The sequence below is a fragment of the Vitis vinifera genome, chromosome 8 (assembly GCF_030704535.1).
Source record: "Vitis vinifera cultivar Pinot Noir 40024 chromosome 8, ASM3070453v1".
Classification (NCBI taxonomy): domain Eukaryota; kingdom Viridiplantae; phylum Streptophyta; class Magnoliopsida; order Vitales; family Vitaceae; genus Vitis; species Vitis vinifera.
In genome coordinates, this window is record NC_081812.1 from 4,379,389 (window position 1) to 4,394,394 (window position 15,006).

General features: G+C 32.3%; 1 protein-coding gene across 3 annotated transcripts; it reads left to right on the forward strand.

The window, feature by feature from the left end:
* Positions 1-5,720: 5,720 nt before the first annotated feature.
* Positions 5,721-14,871, forward strand: LOC100240995 (ABC transporter G family member 22). 3 transcript variants are annotated; one of them, XM_010654937.3, is made up of 12 exons: positions 5,721-5,840; positions 6,020-6,407; positions 7,837-7,907; positions 8,526-8,761; positions 9,455-9,610; positions 9,772-9,955; positions 11,928-12,236; positions 12,728-13,015; positions 13,826-13,938; positions 14,040-14,110; positions 14,195-14,302; positions 14,442-14,871. In XM_010654937.3, the coding sequence occupies exons 2-12, from the start codon at positions 6,020-6,022 to the stop codon at positions 14,522-14,524; spliced, it is 2,007 nt and encodes a 668-aa protein (XP_010653239.1). In that variant the 5' UTR covers positions 5,721-5,840; the 3' UTR covers positions 14,525-14,871. The 3 variants fall into 3 exon arrangements, with proteins under 3 accessions (XP_010653239.1, XP_010653238.1, XP_010653240.1); XM_010654936.3 differs by having other exon boundaries at positions 13,826-14,110; XM_010654938.3 differs by lacking the exons at positions 5,721-5,840; positions 6,020-6,407 and adding an exon at positions 8,042-8,109 and having other exon boundaries at positions 13,826-14,110.
* Positions 14,872-15,006: the final 135 nt, after the last annotated feature.

Here is a 15,006-nt window from a genome sequence, read left to right on the forward strand (position 1 = left end):
GAATAAAATATTTCCTTGAGGATCGGATTACCATTATTATTATTATTTATAATTTCAAAATTTTCAAATATCTTTCTTATTCTGAATTATAGGTGAGATAAGTAAAAATATCAAATGAGAATGACAAGAGAGACGTAGAATGAAATTTCAAACCGATTGAGATTAAACCTAGTGAGAGTTCAATGAAATTAACTTCTTTTTTTTGAAAAAATAAAATTAAAAAATGACTTCATTTAAGGAATATTGTGTTATATATGTGTCTACAAATACAACTATTCAAAAGAAAATTGTATTAGTTATAATTAATTAAAGCATCTCAAAAAGACATGAAGTGCAAAAATGGTCAGCATTGAAGAAGAATTGTGGGCTTTTATCTGAATGATGAAAATTTGTGAAGAAAGTGAAAAGAAAAAGAAATTGGGAGGAAAAAAAAAGAAGAAGAAAAGGAGGAGAAATAAATAAATTAAATGTATGTTAAGTAATTTTTTTTTCTCTCATAATTTTGTTTTATATATTTTAAAAGGTTTTATTATATTCTATTTTCCAAATCAAGTTATAAAATTTTAGGACTTGTTTAATTTGTTTTCTTAAACTTACTTTTTAAAAACCGCATTTTATTTTTAATTTAAATTTTTTTTTTAAAATACATGATCAAGGGGTTTATGTTTTCTTTTTGTTTTTAAAAACCGGTGAAAACAATTCCTACTTATTCTTTAAAAATTATTATTTATTTCACTTTATTTTTAAAAATTATTTCAAGAGAACAATTACCAAACAATATTAAAAAAATTTAAAAATACTTTTTTATTTTTAAAAATAGAAAATCATTTTTAAATTACACGATTAAACAGACTCTTTAATTTTTTTTTTTCTCGTTTTTATTTGTTTTTCAAAGCCCTTTATAAAAATAGTTGAATCTTAAATTTACTAAATTCTTACTATTAAATATATTATGTTATGTTTGCTCATCTAAAAGTACAAAGAAAAAAAAAATTAAAAAAATAATTTTTTTTTTATATTTGATTGTACTATAAAAAAAATTTAAAAAATTAAATATAATTAAAATTAGATAAAAATGTATGAAATTTTAAATTATTTAATTTTTATATTAATAAATTACAAAAAGTAAAATAATTTGAAGTAATAAATAAAAATAATTTATTAACTTTAAATTTTTTTCTTTTTTTTTTCTTTTCTTTACCTTTTCACCATCGGTAATATCGGTGATGTAAAATCTGATAAGAAGAAGTAAATGTTTGAAATATTTTTTATTTTTTTTAATTAATGTGGTGTTGTAGTGCTTAGTGATAACACCCCCCACTATACCACTATGATGGGTCTCAGATGTGGTGCGTAATAGGAAATTGATTTTGTTTGTATTATTTGATTTGGGTTGGTCATTAAATATAGAAGCATATATTTAATAATATAAAATGGATGAATGGGATGCCGCGTGGCAAATTAGTGATGGAGAGAGGAGACAGAGGAGTGAGCAAGCCATCCACCCATCACAGAGTTGCAGACAGCTCCTTATCAAGAACCATCGAGGCTGTTTCTTTTAGCCCCACTTTTGTCCACACCCCACTCCCATTTCTAAATTAATCCCCACCCCCACTGGCTTTGTGGAAAAAAGGACCCACTTCAAATTACTTCACTACCCTTCATTCTTCACAAAAACTTCTTTCTTATTTCCTACTTAAAATAACAATTTTAATTTGACTAGAATTTTTTTAGGTCATATTTGGTTTAAAAAAAATAAAAAACTGTGAAAAAAAATTATTTTTTATATTTGATTTATCATAGAAAATATAAAATAAAATAATTCAAATAAGTGAAAATTTAAACATTTTATAATTATTTAATTTTTATAAAAAAAAATTAATAAAAAATATGTAAAAATAAATTTATTTTTAATTTTTTTTCCTCCTAATTTTCTTCCTTCACATTTTAAGTTACATTAACGTTGAGTTAAATCCAATTTTGGTACTTTTAAGCAACAAAATTAAAGTAGCATAAAAATGTTAAGTTAAAGGCCGTTTCCCCCCAAAAGTTTCTCCTTGTGCTCCGCTTGCATCCGATGGCAATTAGGGCAAAGACAAAAAAGTATGAAAACTTTTTGGAATTATCATATGGTAATGATTTTAGAAAATATTTTTAATATAAATTTTAAAGTGTTAAAAAGTTTGAAAATAATTCTTAAAATTACTATCAAATGAGCTAATTCGTTTAATATTGAATATTTAAAGATTTAAAGATTTTTAATTTTTTTGTACATAAGAAATAATAAATTTATAGAGTAATAAGTTAAAAAAATTTCTTCAATTTAAGTTAGATATTATTATTATTCATTTTTTTTAGTGTATTTTCTTTTTCCCATATTTTTTATTTTATAAATTTGTTTCATTCTGAATGAATCCTAAGAAATATAGGTCATATTTAACAACTATTTTTCTAAAATAATTTTCTGTTTTGTAATATATATAAATGTTTAACAAATTGAAAACAAAAACTAATTTTTATTTATTTTTATTATATTTTAATTATTTTAATTGTTTCACCTCTGAGGAATGTTTTACAAAGTAATTGTAAAAATATAAAGAATGATTGAAAATAAAATATTACAAATAAAATTTATTTTTTAAAAAAAATTAAATATTTCAAATTCTCAATAGATTACAAAATATCAAAGAATAGTTTTCAAAATAAGTTCTTAAATTTTATTTTTTAAAACTATTTTCAAAAACCCTTCTACAAAACATTAAATAATAGTTTTAAAAAATTATTCTTGAAAACCATTTAGGAAACCACTTCTCAAACAAAGTCATTATAACAACCTGCACATAATCGTATAGATATTTTCTTATCTGAACCCAAAGAAGTCATCACAATTTTAAAACACGTTTACAATGTTAAGAGGAGCTCATATTTATATAGTATCATTAACTTTTTTCCTTATCCAATGTAGGATATTATAAACATATCTAATGTAGATACAACGTCCTCGTTATATCCCATAGGATTACGGGGCTAAACAAACAAACACCTCTTACAATGCCAAACAACCCCCAACATAGGGGTTGATGATCGACTCTAATACCATTTGTAATGACCTGTACCTAATTGTGTAAATATCATATGCTCTAGACCCAAATAAGTCCTCATGGTTTTAAATCATGTCTACAAGATTAAGAGAGACGCATACTTATATAATGTCAGAAACTTTATCATTTATTCAATGTGGGATATCGCAAACACTCCTTCATATAGACACAACATCCTCGTTGTATTTCATATGATTGCAGGGCCAAATAGACAAACACTCCCTATATGGTCAAACAAACCTTTACATCGAGGTTAGGGATTGACTTTAATATCATTTGTAATGACTCGCACCTAACCATGTAGATATTGTCTGCTTTGAACACAAAAAAGTCTTCATAGTTTTAAAATGTATTTACAAGGTTGAAAGAGACCTATATTTATATAGTATTAGATTTTTTTTCTCCTATTTAATGTAAGACATCACAAATTTTTTCTCAAGAACAATTCCTACCATTCTTTTTGGTTTAGTGACCAACATACAAATATAAATTTCTATACATGAATCAAATATATATTTTGCATAAAAAAAAGTATGTTAGAGCATTTCCTTTGTTTACAAAAATGAAAATTGTGGAGATATGATGTTTTTGTTTTGTAGGTTTGAATTCATGAAACAAAGTATTTGACTCTAGTTTGTTTGACCCTAGTCAACGGGTATCATTGTTGACATTTTCGACCCTAGTCAATAAGTTATAATTGTTAACCTTATGACCCTAATTAACGTGTTATAATTGTTGACCTTCACATTTTTTGGTGGGGAATGTATTGAAACCCTAACCTCTAAGGGTTTGGTTAAAAGTCACTTATTTATAAAGTCTCATCTAATTGGGCACCATTTGTTATTAGATAATCAGAGTAAAAAATATTTTGAATGTATTTGATTTGGATTTGATACAAAATTGTTTTAACATAAATATGAAAATGTTTTATTGAAAAGTTTTGAATGTTTTAACATGTCTGAACTCAAAAGTTTGTATGAAAATGGTTATACATTATATTTCCCATTTGCAATCATATTTGAAAATATTTTATTCATGAAACTATATTAATATTCTTTATTAAGCTTTAAGTTCATTCCATTAGTTGATAATTTTTTTAAGGTACTCTCAATTCGGGGAATGAGCGACGATTAGAATGAGATTTTGGCATTATTAGGACTTTTGGTTTAAATTTTATTTTTGGATATTGTTTAAAAGTAAGAATTTAATAATTGTTTGGACAATAATATTTTAGTTGATATGTTAGTTATAAAGTTGAGATTTGAAGATTAAACAAAAATTTAGTAATTAGTAACTTCTAGTTACAAAATGAATGTTTGTGTCATTTAATATAGCCACTGCTACTAAGAATACTCATGGTGATGCATGACATAAAAAAAAAGCAACAAAATCCTCTGAGAATGCCTACTCAATCAAGGCAAAGGGGATAAAGTCCAATTGTCGTAAATGTAGCTCCGATTTCAACAGGCACTCTAAATGATTATAAGGACTCCAACTGGATGGGATTGGATTAGGATTGGTTAGAGCCGAAAATAGCTTACAAGAAATAATCTCTCTTTCTTTTTTTAGCAGCTAAGGCACGAACAAGAAGACCAAGTTCTTGGCATCTGAGAATTAGAAGGAATGTCTCATTCCCATTTTCTTTCTTGCAGGCATGGAACTACTTTAAGCCTTTGGACTCAAGGTGTGAAATAACCACCCAGCCCTTGGAGTGGGTTTTGGGATGTGATAGCCATAATCTTACACTAATAGAATAATCAACTTCATAAGATTTTACTATTAATATTTTTTAACCATTTCAAAATATTAAGAACATTTCAAATTCCTTACATAGACTTTTGTTTACAAAACATTAAATATCAGTTCTCAAAAATCATTTTTAGAATTATTTAAAAAAATATTTATCAAAGAAACCATAACATTACATGTTATAGAATAGCCAACACGATGAGATTTTTCTAGTAATAGTATAATTTGAGTAAAGTTCATCTAATTAAAAGATGATCACATGGTGACGACATTGGTGAAGATGATGATGATAATGATAATCACTTCGCAAAATTTTGGTACCATTCAAAATGGGGCAAATAAGTTCAAGTCAACAAAGAAAAAAAAGTATGAAAATTCTAAAATGAAAGGGAAAATTTATGCAAATAATAGAAGCAAAATTGGAAAAGGTGTCTCAATTCCCTCCTCTAGGGGTAATGTTAGGTTGAAGCAAGACCTCATGTTGTGGACAGGGAGGGCCTCCCATGCACACAACTGAGGCCCTCTAGTGTGTCCCGTCGTGCCACTTAATTATATAAGCGGCAGTCCAACTACCATATAAGGTTGAAAATCATTATTGTTAAAAGTCTGCTAATACACTTGAAGGAAAATGTACATGGATGTGTGTCCGAACACGTGTACGGTATGGATAGTAAGGCTTGTTGAGTACGATTGACGTTGGAACAACTTGTACCTATCATGTTTTTCTTTTTCTTCAATTTTTTTGGGAATGTAATCATCACAATTATGGACCCATATGGTACAGTCGTTATTAACGGGAAGATAGAGGGTAGTTCTGTAACTTTGTGCTCGGCTCTTAATTGCTCCTTTATAAGAAGAGATCTGCAGCATGGAAGGCTTTGCAGTTGAGCACTTTCGCTACACACAAAAACACTTCTACTTCTCCTCTGTTTATTCCCTCTTCTTTCTTTCTTCCCGTTTGGTTTGCTTCTTTCTTTGCTGTATCGGAAGGTATGGATGATATGTATATATTTTTAGTCATACAACTGTGTGCATATGTGCATTTCAATTTTGATCTCGTGATCGCCATTGTTCTGCAAAAGCTGATCTCTGTTTGATGTAGAAGGATATTTTAGGTTTTTCAAGTTCACTGCTATTTCATTGGTTTTAATTTTTTGGCGGTAATGTAGATGGAGAGACCGAATTCGTCGTCAGGAATAATGAGGACGAAGTCGGACCAACTGGTGGAGACGGCAGAAGCGGTGGCGGCTGCGATGAGATCCCCGACGTCGGGGGAGGCTACGGGAGGGGCGGAGAGCGGTGGAACGCTGTCGAGGAAGTCGAGCAGACGGAGCATGATGTCTGCGTCGCCGGGACGTGCGGGTGGCAACAGCAAAAACACTCACATTAGGAAGTCGAGGAGCGCCCAAATTAAGCTGGACTTGGATGAAGTCAGCAGCGGCGCGGCGCTCAGTCGAGCCTCTAGCGCCAGCTTGGGCTTCTCCTTCTCCTTCACTGGCTTCACCGTGCCTCCCGACGAAATCTCTGATTTTAAGCCGTTCAGTGATGATGATACTCGTGAGTTTTTTTTTTTTCTTCTGCTTTTCGTACAGTTATACAAGAAGTTGAAAAACAGATGTGTGGTCCTCGCGCCACTTCAATGATTTCCTTTGGCGTCAAGGACTTGGATGCCACGTGGCTAATTCGAATGCACTAGAAGCACATAACTTCTCATCTTTTATAATTTTAAAAGATGTATAGAAAAAAAAATAGATTTTTTTTACACATAGAACTTTATTAATTAAGAAATAAATGAGAATAATTAATTTGTTTTCTTATTATTAAAGAAGCATAAGTGGAAATTAAATGGTAGATTCGAAATAGAGATTAACAGTAATTAGGTAGTTGTGATTACGTTGTGTGAAAGGGAGTAGAGAAGAAGAGTAATAAATGATGGGTCGAAATCAGAAAGAGAAGGGTTAAGGTTAACTAATACACACTCACAATCACAATCACAAATGGAGCCACTCATCAGCTTTAAAGAAGTGGTCAACACTCACTGCAAGTCTGCAACTACCATTTGGGAAAAAAATAAAAATGTAAGGTCTAGTGGACACGTGTGGTCCGCCCTTTTCGGACCAAAATGTCGTACTCTAGTACACTTGAATTCCCCATTCCACCCCTCTCCCCACCCAAAGGGGAAAAAAAAATATGGTAACACACCAAAAGATCTAACATCGACTTACTCCCTTTAAAAAACAAATGTGCTTCAATGCAAAATCAAACTTCATTTTTATTTTATTTTATTTATTTTTTAATTTTGATAATGAAAAATCCATGCCAATGATAAGATACTGAAAGCACTATCCACCATTGTGATAGAATAAATAACATTTTTTTTTTTGTAAGAATTCTCATAAGGTGTTTATTTCGTAAGACTATGTTTACTTCTTAAAAACTGATAAAGAAAAAGAGAAAAATATTAAGAAAAATAGTTTTTATATTTGATTTTATTGTAAAAAATGTAAAAAAAAGTTAAATATAATTAAAATTATTAAAATTTTTATGTATTATTTAATCTTTATATAGAAAAATTAAACAAGTGAAAAAAAATTTAAAATAATATATAAAAATAATTTATTAATTTTAAAATTTTTTATTTTTAATTTTAATTTTTTCCTTTCTTATATTTTTTCTCTCTAATTTCTTTCTCTTACATTTTCCTTTAAACTTTCCCCAACCAAACATGGCCTTGCTATCATGAAGCAAAGAAAACATCATTTGTGGGTTGCGTGCTGCACTCACTTTGATATTTTTCCTATTCAAATTTCTCAATGGGTTTCTTCTTATAGTATGTATTGTTATTGTTGTTAGATAATCACGTCTAAAGGTTCACTACTTTAAGAAAGAGAAAGATAAACTAAGTTTATGTTTAATAAATAAAATAAGAAGAAGATTGAAGCATTCTACACAAGTAACATTTCCACAATGCTTTTCCCTGTTGCAGCTGATGATCTTGAAGCCGGAATGCGGAAGCAGAGGATTCAAGCAGAGCCCACATTGCCAATTTACCTCAAGGTAAGAGCAGTTGCCTTGTACGAAAAAAGTCTTACGTTTCCCCACTCTTTACCCTCCAAATGCATCCTACGGTGTTCAAACCTCTGTTTCACTAAATGCACATGGGATTAATTCAATACTATCTATTTGGACAGGCAAAAAATTGATCCAAGGTGGAGATTTTTCTAGAGGTCAACAGTATCCATAGAACATGGCTATCATGGTCAGGATCCGTTTGTCTTGTACAGAAGAGTCTCATTTTACATGACATTGTTGTCCAAGACTCTTCCTTTTGTTCCAACATAAATGAATGCAATATATACTTGATACCCTATTTATATCATCATACAACTTGTGTTTGGGGTCTAGGAATCAAAGAAACTAGTTCAGAAACCCCAAAAATAACCACTTCAGAAACCTGCATTATGGCAGGAAAACATGTCATCTTCACTTGTTACTAGGACTAGACCCAGTACCTAAGTTGGACTGAACATTGGACAGAAAAAAAAATAAAGAAGAGTTGTAGAAGGTTTGATAATTGATATGTTTTAGAAATTTGTTACAAATATTTTGGGTATTCTAATGAATTGTGCTAGCTATTTACTGAATGAAGAATCACACTTTCTCTTCAAAATGCAGTTCAAGGATGTTACCTACAAGGTGATTCTCAAAGGAATGAGGACTAATGTGGAGAAGGAAATCTTGAATGGGATTACTGGTTCAGTTAATCCAGGAGAAGTTTTGGCGCTGATGGGGCCTTCAGGAAGTGGAAAGACAACTCTACTAAATTTGCTTGGTGGCAGGTTGAATCAGCCCACCGCAGGTGGTTCAGTTACTTACAATGACCAGCCATATTCTAAGTCCCTAAAGAGCAAGTAAGAACCCTAGACACTCCATGCACAAGAAAGAATTACATCATGTTATGCAGGCCTTACTGAAGAATCAACCTACGAAACTACCTGCTTTAGTTTCAATAAGGTGATTCTAATCCATGAAAAGAAGGAAAAGATATCAAATTCAACATCTAAATGGAAAGCTACTGAGTATTTAGCAGCCATTCTAAGTGTATACTTAGAGTGGAAACTTATCAGCATATAAAAAAAAATCAGTTCTCTATGAACTACCACCTTAGTATGAAGTATGAGCTGCATCACCTATAAGGTAGTTTCCATACTGGCCAACTAATCTCAGCCAAGTTTCATGGCAGGCCCGAACATACCGACCGTTGGCCTCCAAGGAATTTGGCACCAATTTATAGAGAATTGGCATTAAGGCTGAAGGTAATTCTTCATACTAATGGCAGTACAAAAAGCAGTGGCATCCACAAGTAATTTGGATACATATTATGAGAATGAAATTGGTATTTTTCTGCTATGATGAAACTCTCTTCTTTTTTTTTTTTGGTCAAAGAAGAACATCATTGAACTGGTTTTGTAATTTCATTCACCTATAAACTTGCAAAGTACAAGTAGGCTGTTATATAATCTGCAAATTATAGTAGATATAGTTCATCATACATTAATGCAAATGGGAATTGCACTCCATAATAACATGAAACTATATGGCAGGATAGGGTTCGTGACTCAAGATGATGTTTTATTTCCTCACCTTACAGTGAGAGAAACATTAACATATGCAGCTCGGCTACGGCTGCCAAAGACATTGACCAAACAGCAAAAGGAAAAACGAGCCGTGGATGTCATCTATGAGCTAGGCTTGGACAGGTAGTACTCTCTTTCTCACTGCAATTGATGTCAACCACAGCTCAAAATAAATTCCTCATCCAATAAAGATAGAAATAGAAATGATATGGATTAAAGGACCAAATATGATGGATCTTAGCTGTTTGCAGAAGCTAATCAACAAGGGAAATATCAACATGCAGGTGCCAAGATACGATGATTGGAGGTTCCTTTGTTCGGGGAGTTTCTGGGGGAGAAAGAAAGAGAGTGAGTATCGGCAATGAGATTATAATAAATCCTTCACTTCTGTTTCTTGATGAACCGACATCTGGCTTGGATTCTACGACTGCTTTGAGGATTGTTCAGATGTTGCATGATATAGCTGAGGTATGCTAACTTTTAAATAGTGTTTGTTTTTTTTTACTTTTTGTTGAAAGCAATTTGTTTTTAGAATTTTAGTTGTTTGTTTTTCTACTTTTTCATAACTTAATATAAACTTTTTACTAAATAAAAAAAGACAAAATATGTAACTTTTTCTAAATAGAAAAAATAACATATTGATTTTTCTTTACTTTTTAATACTTAATAGAAATAAAATACTACAAAAACAAACAACCTAATATTTAACACTATTAAGCATTAAAGTTCTATTTAGAATTAAGTAAAAAAACAAACACCACCTTCTTTGGGATCTCATTTCCTTGTGATTTTGATTGGACAACATTCTAAACATTTACGTTCTCAGAAATTTTAAGATCTAGAGATTTGTTTCAAGAATACTAAACACTTGGGGTGTATCCACCAGTGAGTCCCTTCTTGTAGCCTAGATCCAAGTCCTGGTATCCTGGTATACTTGTCCCTGTGATCTTCAACTTGAAGCAAGGCACTTCTCCATTCATCACACTTGACCAAACCATCTTATGCAGCATTTCTCTTATTTTGTACTCAATTTGATGTTAATGTCATCTCTAGTATCTCATTGTTGTTTTTTCATTGGGTTATACTTATTTGAATGGTTCTAAATAGAACTTGAGACTAAATAGTGCTTAATAATGTAAAACATTAAGTTATTACTTTTTTTTTTTTTTACATTTTGTCTCTATAAAGTATTAAGAAGTAGGCCAACAAATTTACTTTAGTTATGCCGGTTGAGGATATTGGTTGGTTTCAACATGTTACTTTTAACATTCATAAAAAAGTCAAATATTTTATCTTTCTATTCAATCAAAAAATTTAAGAAATAAGTAATAGGTAAAAAAAAAAAAAAAAATCTGAAATTTGAAGACAAGTTATTTTAAGTAAAAAATTAAAAAAACAAACGACACCTAACATTCCTAGACTACCCAAAATAATACAACAAAGATCATCGAAAGCCAACTTGTCATCTTACAAATTTTTTTTGTTCAATTTGGCAAGCATTCATATATTCATTTCTCATTTTCCTTCAATTTGGCTTACATTTATATGAACATCTCTCTCTCTCTCTCTCTCTCTCACACACACACACACACTTCTAATACTATGGGAAGATAACAAAAGAACTCTCATTTCACACACATTTCTAATACTATGGGAAGATAACAAAAGAACTCTCATTTCACACATTTCTAATACTATGGGAAGATAGCAAAAGAACTCTCATTTCACATACATTTCTGATACTATGGAAGATAACAAAAGAACTCTCATTTCTGAAAATATCTGGCTACCAAATTCAACTATTCTGTTAATAATGATACCAACACTTGATTGCATGTATTAGAATAATCTCAAATACATCTTTTTTATTTTGTTGCATCTCGCCACAGATTTAACCTATGATGCCCCAACTCTAGCCTAGACAACTTAAACTACAATGTCTGCTAAAGCAAAATGCAATATTGAATTATTTCCTCAGATAACCCATTCTTTCATAGATTGTCAAGGGGAATAACTTCAATGAACAAGATCCCTTGTACCTTACTGATCTTTTGGTATTTTGTTTCATTTCTTAGTCTCTAGACTCTTCCAAAACTCAGCACCCTTGTTCCTTTCTGTTAGATGCGGTTCTCTCTACTTATGTGGCAATTTTTAGTTGTCACAATCTGGTTGAGCAATTTAGTCAATAAGACCAGACAAGGCATACACTTAGAATATACCACCAGCTCCTAGAGTATTTTTTTTGTGTTCCCTTTTAAGAGGTTTTTTTTATCTTCCACTAGTTTAATTCTTTTATGTACCTATGATTTCTCACAGTAATTAGATTAATTTACATAAATAATTGTTTCTACAGACCAAATCACGTTAACCAATGCTGCAATATGATCTGAAAAAAAAAATTCAGGACAGTGCATTACCAATTTCTTTCATCATATGGCAGGCTGGAAAAACAGTGCTAACAACAATCCATCAACCATCCAGCAGACTCTTCCACAAATTTGACAAATTGATTCTTCTTGGGAAAGGAAACTTGCTCTACTTTGGGAAGGCATCAGGAACAATGGAGTATTTCTCATCCATAGGCTGCTCTCCTCTCATTACAATGAACCCTGCAGAGTTCCTGCTAGATCTTGCAAATGGAAACCTAAATGATGTCTCTATACCATCAGAATTAGAAGATAAAGTACAAACAGAGCATTCAGAAACTGAAACAAGGAATGGAAAGCCATCACCTGCAGATGTGCATGAGGTAAATGTTCCTTGATTTGAAAACTAACCAAAACTTTTGTTCCTCAATATTAACAGAAGTATGTGTTCAGTTAATTATCATACCAGGCAACCAAATTACAAAGGTAACTCCAAAACTACATTGGTGAAACTAGATCTAGCTAGAAAGTCAAACATGAATGGGTAACAGTGTCCCACCACCCATGTACATCCCAATCAGATTCCCATAATCTTTATATACCCACTTATCTGGCGGGTATGTTAATCAGGTAGCAGAGCTACCTCAGTAAGCTGACACAGAAAAAAAACTCCTATTCAGAATCCATGAAATAGTGATTGTTAAATGCTGCCCCTATGTTGTAAATCCTGCCTCATTAGTTACAATGATTCTTAAGAGATCAGCCCATGAATATGCCTAGACAACAAAATCAATTACAGTTAGAGCAGAAACTGCAACTTTACTATTCCACACATGAAAATCAAATTTTCATGACATGCATGTTTTGGTTCCAGTACCTTGTGGAGGCCTATGAGACACGGGTTGCAGACCAGGAGAAGAAGAAACTTATGATTCCAATTCCCATTGATGAGGAGCTCAAGTCAAAAGTCTGTTCTCCAAAGCGAGAATGGGGAGCAAGCTGGTGGGAACAATACTCTATATTATTCCGGAGAGGACTGAAAGAACGGCGGCATGACTATTTCAGCTGGTTAAGGGTCACCCAAGTTGCATCAACTGCAACTATCTTGGGATTGCTCTGGTGGCAATCAGAAAGTACTAACCCCAAAGGCCTGCAAGATCAGGTATGAAACCATTGCTTTTTCCAAAGTAGACAAGTTAATTTACAACTGTAAAGAAAAATTCACTCTCCTCCCACCAAAAATGACTCATCAGTATCTGGAAACGCACACTCTACAAAATAATGATATGTTAACCGTATAAATCATCAAATATCTTGGGTTCTTTCTACTAATCCCATTCAGCGGTTCCATCTTACCATGACATAGCTTTTACAAAGCATGTGTCAGCAAGCATTTTCTTGTCAGACAGTGGCTTTTTCAGTCCTCAATGGTTTTTTGACAGCCTTCAATCTGTGCTAGAGATTCTGCTCTAATACCACCACAGGTTATTGTTGCTCAAAATTATTTATATTCATCTATGAGGAAACCTATTAGTTTGCTAATATGCATTTACTTGTGTCTTTCCTAGTCATGAAAGTAATAAGGTCCCAGGAAGAGAACTATAGCAGCAAAACTTCATAGAGGGTGAAGCAAAGCAACAAAACATAGGAAACCAAAGTAAAGAAGGGAATGCAAGAAAGATTATCTCATTACTTGTAAATAAATAAACTCATGTAAGCACTGCACAACTTCAATCCACAATGCATAAAATAAACTCGAGTTCCAATGTTAAAAGACTAAGCGGATCGTGAAGCAAAATATAAGGTTTGAGAGAATCCTATTCAAAAGAAACCATCCACTAGATATGTAACTATCTAAAGTGAAATAATCATAGGCAGGTTATTCATGTAACATTAACTTGACAGTTAATTCTTGCACATGGATCATACAATCATCTTCTAACCTTGAACTTAAAATCTACCTATGCTGCAGGCAGGGCTGCTTTTCTTTATTGCTGTGTTCTGGGGCTTCTTTCCTGTCTTCACAGCAATTTTCACATTTCCTCAAGAAAGGGCCATGCTGAGCAAGGAACGAGCAGCTGACATGTATAGACTAAGTGCATATTTCGTGGCTAGGACTACAAGTGACCTTCCACTTGACCTCATATTACCAGTACTTTTCCTTATCATTGTATACTTCATGGCAGGCCTGAGAATGGATGCTGGTTCTTTTTTCCTAACCATGCTCACAGTTTTCCTCTGCATTGTAGCGGCTCAGGTATTCTTCTTTGATATTAGCTGGTTTAAAAAGATACCGTAGCAACATGTAATAAAATTCACTAAGATCTGGGCATAATGACAGGGACTTGGGCTAGCTATTGGAGCCACACTAATGGACTTAAAGAGGGCAACAACTTTGGCTTCAGTAACTGTGATGACCTTCATGTTGGCTGGTGGATATTTTGTGAAGGTAAGCACAGAAATTTGCTCAAATCTACATTTAAATTCTTTCTCAATAGACTTCAAATCAAATTAAGGAAACAGCTAAGTTCATAAGATAGAGCTTCCTATGATTTCTTAGAGTAACACATGGTTTGAAATTTTTTCAGAAAGTTCCAATATTCATATCATGGATCCGCTACATCTCTTTCAACTACCACACCTACAAACTTCTTCTCAAGGTGCAGTATGAACACATTACACCTAATGTAAATGGCATGAAAATTGACGGCGGTTTGAAGGAAGTCAGTGCACTCGTAGCCATGGTTTTTGGCTACAGACTCTTAGCATACATCTCTTTGCGGAGGATGAAACTCCACACTGGAGCATAAGCAATAAAGGCTGAAGGAACACAAAGCTGGGCAGATAAGTTTCCACTTTTCACTGCTCTAAGAGATATATTAGGAAAGCGTGAGTTACAACGTTAAAAAGGAAAACTAGCAAGATCACTGAACCGGACCTTCTGGTTTTCTGCCTCTTAAGAGATTGTAAGTTCATATCTTGCAACATAAATAGCATAAAAGAGGGTCTTACACATTATCCTAGGCGTGTCAACAGTTTTTACTGCCTGGAGAATCCTTTGAGATGTTTTTTGGATAATCTCAAACTCATGCTTACAGGTTGGTTCATTATATTCTACTGCTAGTTCTGCATCAATTACAACTAACTATAACT